Source organism: Brachyhypopomus gauderio, chromosome 19 (assembly GCF_052324685.1).
Source record: "Brachyhypopomus gauderio isolate BG-103 chromosome 19, BGAUD_0.2, whole genome shotgun sequence".
Classification (NCBI taxonomy): Eukaryota; Metazoa; Chordata; class Actinopteri; order Gymnotiformes; family Hypopomidae; genus Brachyhypopomus; species Brachyhypopomus gauderio.
In genome coordinates this window covers 12,540,446-12,549,967 of record NC_135229.1, presented here as the reverse complement: position 1 = coordinate 12,549,967, position 9,522 = coordinate 12,540,446, and the positions used below count along the sequence as shown (strand labels likewise).

The following is a 9,522-nucleotide window of genomic DNA, read 5'->3' as shown; positions in this document are numbered from 1 at the left end:
TTTGTTCAATTAAAGATGTGCATTCATCCTTTTATTTTTGAAGAATATTCATGATACTTCGATTGGACAGTTCTTGCCGAGTGAGGCACAAACGTAGACACTGAAAATTCTCGTTGGCTGTAGCGTTTGTCGTCTGGATTTTACGTATTGGTTTTGTACCAAAAGAGGTCATGTGACCATATGACGTCATGAACCTGGAGAGTGCTCTCTGCTCCCAGCCTGGGAGGATTTGACAGCTACTCACGACAGACCCCGACGCCCCAAACACTGCCTCTCCACAGATCACTCTTTGGCAGCAACAAGTCAAAACATTCCCAGTGATGTATGCGGATCGGCAAGGTTGCATCGCCTGTCCTTCCTGCGAGATTCCCCCCCTCGCTCCCGTCCCTGGTCAGTACCCTGGCCCCGCGAGCTCTCCACCTCCTGTACACGAGTGCCGAGACGCTGCGTGCGCGCCCTCTAGTGGCCGCGACTAGAAGGGCTCGCCGCCCGTGATCTGCCGTGCCACCTGCTCGTCGGTGGTCTCCTCCTTCTCGCTCCCGCGCTCCTTGTTCCAGTCCTTCAGGCCTTCGGGGAGCGTGGTGTCCTCGTCCAGGCCGCCGGTGCCCTCCACGAACTCCTCGTATGTGGACTTCTCGGCGAACGGCCGCTGGCCGAGGAGCTCCACCATGTCGTTCTTGTCCAGGACCTCCTTCTCAAGCAGGCGCAGGGCCACCTTGGGGGCAAAATGGTGGAAAGAGGCAACACGTTATTCTATTCGCCCCCAACACTTGGTTCAGAAGGGTAGACATCCATTTGTAGTGGTAGACAGCACCACCAAGCCAACGCTAATTACAACACTGAAAACAGCAAGCACACAGCGGCGCGTGGCACCAGCGGCTGGAGCCTGCTTAGCCCTCGCGTTGGCGATGAAACACTGCTGACAGAAGAGAGGTGGTGTCCTACCTTCTCCACCTCGTCCTTCCTCTCCGTCAGGAGCTGCAGCGTGCGCTGGTAGGCTGTGCTGATGAGGTCGCGCACCTCCGAGTCGATGAGGCGGGCCGTGGCCTCGCTGTACGGCTTCTCCAGCACCATCTCGCCCTGGCGCGGGAGGTCGAACGACACCTGGCCCACCTTCTCATTCATGCCGAACTGCACTATCTGCGCAGACCGGCAGGCAAGCACACACTTCAGGGGAGATCGCTAACCAGCGAACCGCTAACTAGCGCTAACCGCGTGATGGCTGATGACCAAGTGAATCTGATGATTCGGAACGCGATATATAATACGGCCTTAGCAGAATTGTGCAAATGTCCACGTTTGACACGTACAGTCGAAGAACAGCAGATCTGTAAAGTAACACGTTTCTAACGCACACATTAAATTCCGTCCCGTTGTACGGTTCCTACACTGTTTGTATCTGCCAACATAATTCCTAAAGCTTTCAAACAGCGAGAGGCCTTGGGTCTCATAATGGCCTAACCTGCCACGTTTATTCATCCTGAACGCTGGCCCGAGGGCGAGCCCATCATTCCTCAAGGCCGTGACGGACTCGAGCCCAGCCCCACCTGTGCGTAGGCGCTCTGGGTGACCTTCCGCAGGTCGTCCTGCGCCCCGGTGGTGATGCGGCTGAAGAAGATCTCCTCGGAGACGCGCCCGCCCAGAGTCATGCACATCCTGTCCAGGAGCTGCTCCTTGGTGTACAGGTACTGCTCCTTGGGAAGGTACTGCGCGTATCCCAGTCCCTTCCCGCGCGGGATGATGGACACCTGCGGGAGACGCGAGTCGTCTGAACGTTACGGAGCGCTGAAGAGCAGAGCAGAACCGCCCCGATACCGACGCTCACATCTATCAGACTGGTCAGAGTGCTGTGATTTAGGATCAGAGCATGTTTGCAGTGCCTTAATGAATGTAGCAGTGCTTTCCTGTACAGAGCTCACGGGGGACGCACTTGTGCTCTGCCCCCCCCCCGCACGCCTGCTCCAGGCAATAAAGAACAATGAATACCTGCTACAGCACTGTGGGATGGGGGAGGGGAAATCCCATAAATGTGGATATTCTGGGATGGTCCAGGAATCGCCAGAACGCAGATGTATGCGTGTGGAGACAGTCCTCAGGCAGTGGTATAACAACAGTGTCGCTCTCCACAGGTAACAAGTACCAAGGTAAGAAGTGGACTGGATCAGAAACTGAACCAGGGTGAAGGCGACTGAGTAGGGGTGAGGTGGCGTGTACCTTGAGCAGAGGGTCAGCATGCTCCAGGAACCAGCCGGCTACGGCGTGGCCGGCCTCGTGGTAGGCCACAGTCTTCTTCTCCTCCGGCTGCAACACCTGCGTCTTCTTCTCCAGACCTGCACACGCGCCCCACCCCCACCACACACACACACAGCCTCAACACGCCTGCCGCTCCATGGGCTTAAGCCCCATTACTTGGTCACGTGCGCTCAAGTGAAGGACGTGCGTCTCACGCTCACCTCCGATCACGCGCTCGATGGCCTGCTCGAAGTGCTTCTGCGTGATGGCATCGGAGAGGTGGCGGGCTGCTATCAAGGCCGCCTCGTTGCACACGTTAGCGATGTCAGCACCTAGCCGCAGGAGGACACAGGAAGTGGTCACGCTTCATTTACACAGTTAGTGGTCACGCTTCATTTACACAGGAAGCAGCCTTTTGGAGTTTGGGAAGGTTGAATCATAAAAGAACATTAAAACTTTCCTGTCTTTAAAATGCTGAAGTTTGCTGTAAATTGCAAAAAAAAAAAAAAAGACCTAGAACAGGTACTTGAACACACCACTGATTTATATTAAAAACTGACTATATATTTTAGTTTTAAAAGTTGCCAATCTATGGCAAGAAAAAAAAGATTTCTGCTTCAAAGGTTTCCTGATAAGTGTAAAGAAAAGCTTTGAACCTCACCTGAAAAGCCAGGTGTCAAAGCAGCCATTTTTCTGGCTAGAGACTCTTTGTCCAGTTCTGGATCCAACTTCAGTGGTCTCAGATGCACTTTGAAGATGGAAGCTCGTCCTTTGATGTCAGGAGGACCTGTGCCATGGAGGAAAACGCAGCAAACGATTGGTCAGCGAGCTTAGTCCCACCCATACGATGCTTCACCACCAATAGGGAAGGGAGAAAGGCTCCATACCGATGTATATCTGCCGGTCAAAGCGGCCTGGTCTCATCAGCGCTGGATCCAAGATGTCTGGCCTGTTCGTGCCAGCCAAGACCACTACGTTGGTGGCAGTGTTGAACCCTACAGAGAAAGCACAGCAGCAGACCAACATTTGTCTATCATCAACAAATTAATATAGAGTTTTTGAAGTAATATGGAAATGCTATCGAATGGTTCAAAATGCATCGTACCCCCTAGTCCATACATGGAATCCAAGATGCAAAAGCAGCCCATTTTGAAATAAGCATTTCTCTGATGTCACGAGAACCAACTTATTTACCCATCTCTGCTTTCACTTATATCGGTCTTAAAAGGTACAGTAACACACGTTTAATATTAATGGATAAAGACGGGCGGTAAAATGCTCATAAAATATTATTAGGACTCTTTGAAACAAACATTTTAAGTTATGAAACGAAAGCCAGCGCAAGGTAAGGGTGATGTTCGAGGTGTGAAGCAGGGATGGCTGTGTGATGCGTACCGTCCATCTCCACGAGCAGCTGGTTGAGCGTGTTCTCCTGCTCACTCTGGCCGCCGAAGTTGCCCCTGCCTCTCTTCCTTCCCACCGCGTCGATCTCGTCGATGAAGAGGATGCAGGGTGCGTTCTTACGGGCCAAAACAAAAAGGTCGCGAACCTGAGGAGATTCAAAACCGCAGGAAACAGAATGATTTAAAACAAACAAAAAGATGTCGGCATCAAAAGCACTAAAGCGCCTTTGGCAGGAGGCGGTTCTGTTCACCCCGATTTCCTCCACCGATTGACATCTTTCAAATCAAACTAATTTACAAAGGCTGCACAGTACAAATATAAGTGTGGTTTATAATGTTGCAATTCATAACCATGATGTGAATGAAAATCACCACGATCCTACTGCTGCGATCATGACAAACTACTTATTGTGTGGCTTTCTTTATGTGGGGTTGAACGCATTCCACATCGCTTACAATACTGCTACAACAAACAGCAATAAATATAATGACCAACTAAACATACTAATTAAAGGACAAGTTGTATCAGATGCGCTGGACTCCAGCCTAAAGAAGTACATTTGAGCTCTTCTGAGGGTTTACATCACATGGTACATAAGACCACAACCCAAATAATCCACAAATCTAGCACATCTGGGTCAGTGGCATGAAGGAAGTCATTGCTCAAGAGAGTCCATCATAGGTCACATTATAAGTATGCATAAATACTCTCGGGGGATACTGCAGAAATGTGGCAAACAGCTTTCGTGTTTAGACAGAACGCAAAATGTTTGACCGAAATGCGAGGGAATGCGTTTGGCAAAAACACATCATAACAAATCATCGAACAAACAGCACCGGCAACATAAAGCACGGCGTTCGCCTCACAGCGCCCACGTCCAGCTGTTCTTCACGACGTTTACCGCCCAGCGCCATTTCCTCCGCACGCTTAGCTGGAGCGGACGAGACCAACGTTCTGCAGGAGGGCCGCCTTCCTCTCAGGTTTGGAACCCGAGGCACAGGGTAACGCCGGCTTCAAAAGCCCTAAAGGTACAGGAGTGGTATAGGTGTACATACCCTGGCTGGCCCAACACCCACAAACATCTCCAGGAACTCGGAGCCGTTCACAGTGATAAAGGGCACATTGGCTTCTCCCGCAGTGGCCTTCGCTAACAGAGTCTTCCCCGTTCCAGGAGGTCCGGTCAGGATGGCGCCCTAAACCAACCATAAAATAGCTTTAAACATCAGTTACTCCTTTTAAGGAAAACTTTATCGGCGCTAACACCAAATGAAGACACCAGTTAGCTTTGTTTGGTTATTATTATCAAAGTTACCATTTGGATTCATTCTGTGAAGGCACTGGTTACCTTGGGGATCTTGGCCCCCAGGTCCTGGTACTGCTTGGGGTTCTTCAGGAAGTTGACGAACTCCATGATCTCCAGCTTGGCCTCCTCGCAGCCGGCGACGTCCTTAAACTTCACGTCGATCTCGTCTCGCAGCACCTTGGCGGTGGTCTCGCTGACGCTGAACAGGCCGCCCATGCCCCTCCCGGGACGCCCCGCGCCCGGCGCACCCCGCCGGAGCATGAGGAGGAGGAAGCCCCCGATCAGCGCGGTGGGCAGCAGGCTCAGGAGGAAGGAACTGGAGGACAAAACACCAGGACAAATACTACTATATGCTAATGCTAAATATGGTATATGTTAATACAAGATATGCTAACACAATATATGCAAATATTAAATGTGCAAATACTAGATGTGCTAATACTAAATATGCTAATACTAAATATGCTAATACTAAATATGCTAATACTACAGGCAGCCCCGTCGACAGGGGGGGACAACCGGGTCTGTTGTCCCGGGCCCCAGGGCCAGGGGGGGCCATCAAAGAGCCCAGCAATTTATTTTTTATTTAAAGTCTATAATTTTTAAATAATTTTGAAATCTTTCATTAATATAAAATTCTGTGCTCAAAATAAACTCAATGGCTAAAATATATATGTTTTTTTTAACCTATCTGCATATTTTCCATTAAGTGCATACACCCCCGCATCCCACTGGAAAATGGTTTGATCCAGCACCGACCGTAACCGGCTGGTACCCGCACAACAGCGGGAAATACAGTGGTGGATAGTTAAAGTAAATACAGAAATCTGGAGTGCAGAAAAGAAAGGAAAACATTTACCTGACGAATTTTAATGTTGCATTGTGTTCTAGGTTTGAAAAGTGCTGGAATTTAGGCTAAAGTACTTGAAAATGCTTGAAATTGTAACTACTTCGTTTCACAACAAATAGCTGTCTGACTGAACAGTTCTCGTGAAGACGTTAAGATTGGGCGTTTTGAAAATAAACAACCATTAAATAATGTGATAAAAAGCGACTTAATTAAGTTTAACGTGCTGGAAAATATTGAAATGGACCTTTAAAGTGAAGTACAAGTGCTTTAATTCCACATTATAAAGGTGTATGAACCCTGCAAACATGACTTTGTTCATTGCGCTGAAGCGCGTCGTGCGCGAAGTTACAAAAGTCAAGAGGTGCACGACCTCGCGAATGGACAGCGCGCGAGGCCCTCGCACACGGGCGGTGCCACTGCGATTACATTTTCGCGCGAACCCTCGCGCCGCGTCAAATATAAACCAGTCAGCTGTCAGAAACAGCTTTGATGTGTGGCTATATTATATACTATATGACGTAACAGAAGGATTGTCAAATGACGAATTTCAAATAACGTGCGCCGGGGGGAGGGGGGGGGCACATTAAACTTTCTTGTCCCGGGCCCTAGCAAGACTGTCAACGGGCCTGACTACAGGACAGCCAATAATAGAATACTGTAATTAGATACTCAGTGCCACTGTGATGTGCATATATCGCAATATACGTGACATGGTAATAATTTGACATGAATTACTGTCCTCACAATTATTTGCTACTGCTGGATCATGTGAATGCCAGAGATTGATCAAAACACCTGCAGAACCCTCAAACAGAACATCAGATACTGCTGTTAGATAGTTCATTAATATGCACAGAAGGTCACGTGATGTTTGCGGTGGAAAGTCTGCTGTGTAGACCTGCTCCACCTGAACGGGGAACGTGAATGCCAGCGTTGTGTGGCCACCTTACCCATCACTCTCCGCGGAGTAGACCACGGGCAGTCTGTGCTCCCCCTCTATTCCCAGCTCCAGCTGAGCCGTCTCCAGGTTACGCTCGAAGGTGTCCACGCTACCGATGTTGAACCACACGTATTGCTGTTCGGAGGGGGTGGGGGCGACACTGCTAGTGATCTATGCAGCATTATACTCGTGACTGCCTAAGTCAGCAGGACACATGTGAATAGGCTGAAACTGCAAATGACATGCCACATCACGTACGCTGCCATGCAGAGGCATTTTTAAAAGACACTTAATAAATTCTCTTTGAGTACGTATGATTACCGATATAATGATTTTTCAGCTCTTCTTCCATTTAAAATCTACAGATGAACATCTACAGCAAAGGAGCACTCACCCCATCGATAGGGGCTTTCCCCGGTGGAAACACAACCTTCACGTAACGCTTGTTCACCACTTCCAACCTGTCGACCTGCAACGACACAAATCAACACCCAATCTGAACACCTCGCTCGCAGATGAAAGAACTCAGCCCGGAATCATAGGCCCCAATTCTGAACTCACAACTCCTTTTGCCAGATAGCCATTCACAAAGTCCTTCCAGGTGACCTCTCTCCCTCCAGCTCGCAAGAAGAAATAGTACGTGGCAAACGCCCAGAAAGCTGCGCCGACCAGGAGGTACATACGGAAGTCCTTGTCATCCCATGGAATATCACCCTACAGAAGTAGAAATCCAAAGCCCTAAGCAAGTTAACGAATGTCATATTCTCAGCATTTTGCATAAATGTCACTTAGAGAATCAGTAAGACAAGCTTTTTAAAGATACACTTCCCTTTAATGTGGTTACCTACATCAATACTAAATAAATTCTTCTTAAGGAAAACGCAGGTTCTCTTGACAGCAATCTCAAACAAACACCAGACATTATTCAGACGTTCCCCAGACACACCTTTTGAAGTCGGCTGTAGAAGCTGGAGTCATCTTTTCTCCCTCCCCTTTTGCCGCCTCCGCCTCCTCCTCCTCCTCCTCCTCCTCCGGCGTTCGACTTCCCAGCAGGCTTTGGGGCATTGTTCGGTTTGGCTTCTGGAGTTAAACAAAGACAGGAGAGACGGAGTACGTGACCTATCTTCACATTATTTAAAGCTCAGAGTTCTTAATCTAACAAGTGGATTCAAAGGTAATTCTGATGCAATCTCTAAAATGACAGAATCAATGTCACCTTTGGCCTCTGCACTGGGTGGTTTGGTCTCATTGTTCTTGGAACTGCCATTCTTGCTATTTGGGAAGTATTTTTCAAATCCTTAGAAAACACATAGGAGGGAGGCAATGGAACCTAAATACAGCAGTAACATCTATATATATTTTTAATACATTTTCCTATGTAGAGAGTGCACACACCTTTCGGAGGTTTAGAACTTAACCTTCTATAGGTGGCCAAGATCTGGGAAAGTAACGTTCCTCTGTCGACGGCTTGAGAAGCTTTGCTCTGAGCAGACGCCTGCAAAAGAGGCACACGTTCAAATGATGATGCACTCACATTTTGGTACAGAAACAATGCTTGTCCCTTTGCTCAACACCAGTAAGCCATGCTAACCTTACAATAAACCAAGCTTCGCCATGTAGCCAGTGGCTTCTATACAAAGCACAACAGTGACACTTTAATCAAACTAAGACCAAGTCTTGGCACTGAGTAGTGGCATACAGGCCGTTCCCATGGCAGCAATGTCATTCGGGCAGCAAAGGGCAGCGGGGCCACCGTACAGCACAGCGGCCTTATTCGGTCCTGCTAAGACGAAACGCGTCGTGTGTGTGTGTGTGTGTGTGTGTGTGTGTGTGTGTGTGTGTGTCGATCAGCTCGGGTCGCGCGCAGTAGGTCTGCTGCATCTTACCACTCGCACACAATCTGCGGCTCTTAAATTTGGCTGAAGGAAGCGGGCTACGTTCCTGCAGCCCGCGGAGATGCGGAGGTACCGGTGTGCCATCGCGACACGAAGCGGTCGGGTTTAAATCAACGACGAAAGCGCGATGTTAGACATCTTTAAAGTTTGGATCACGAACAACTTCTTGAGCCATGGTAAATATCATGAGAATTCACTTCCGGGGCATTTTCTTCACCGCGTAGGGGCCTTGCGCATGCGCGGTTTTCACACGCCTGCGTAGACCTGCGTAGATTTACTGATCATCGGATGAAATTTTTAAATCTTCATCGTATACTTGAAATGTAAATCGCCAAATGCATGGGGTTGTGCTTAAATTCTGAAGGATTAACGCATAAAGCAGCCGTTCGTTCTGTTTCTTCAAAACACAAACACATTTACGTGTTTTCAAATTTTCATAAAAATCAGAAACCAACTAGTAATATTTCGTATGTAATTCTAATTAAGCCTATGATCTCTTGCGTAACAAATTAACTAAGAACAATATTGTTAAATTAGTTTTCTTTGTTTGTATAAAGTTTACGCAGCTTACCGAAAGTCAGACGTACTCTGCTGCCACCTAGTGGACAACGGATATGTCACACTATACCGTTATAAAAGCAAGAAAATTAAAAGTGAAATCATGGTCGGTTAGGCTAGACAGCGCGTTCTCATTGTTCACAAATGTGTCTCTGACTGGGGATCACTGGACCTCTGTTAGCAACAAGAATTATCTTGGTGTGACAGCTCATATTATAGATGATGAATGGAAGATCCAGTCATTTGCTTTGATCATGCAGAAGACCACTTCTAGGCACTATGGAGATGCATGTGCAGAGGACTTTAGGGCTGTGGCAGAGGCCTGGGAAATAAAAGAAAA

At 48.2% G+C, this 9,522-nt stretch overlaps 1 protein-coding gene across 2 annotated transcripts; it reads right to left on the bottom strand.

Annotated features, from left to right (window-relative positions):
- Positions 1-8,834, bottom strand: afg3l2 (AFG3-like AAA ATPase 2). 2 transcript variants are annotated; one of them, XM_076981395.1, is made up of 17 exons: positions 8,616-8,834; positions 8,125-8,224; positions 7,946-8,026; positions 7,676-7,809; positions 7,291-7,443; positions 7,124-7,198; positions 6,740-6,864; positions 4,982-5,255; positions 4,692-4,829; positions 3,628-3,781; positions 3,120-3,227; positions 2,894-3,019; positions 2,454-2,564; positions 2,215-2,330; positions 1,548-1,748; positions 946-1,140; positions 1-715 (listed from the first exon to the last, which is right to left on the bottom strand). In XM_076981395.1, exons 1-17 carry the CDS (start codon positions 8,706-8,708, stop codon positions 473-475), a joined length of 2,427 nt encoding a protein of 808 aa, XP_076837510.1. In that variant the 5' UTR covers positions 8,709-8,834; the 3' UTR covers positions 1-472. The 2 variants fall into 2 exon arrangements, with proteins under 2 accessions (XP_076837510.1, XP_076837511.1); XM_076981396.1 differs by lacking the exon at positions 8,616-8,834 and adding an exon at positions 8,429-8,558.
- Positions 8,835-9,522: the final 688 nt, after the last annotated feature.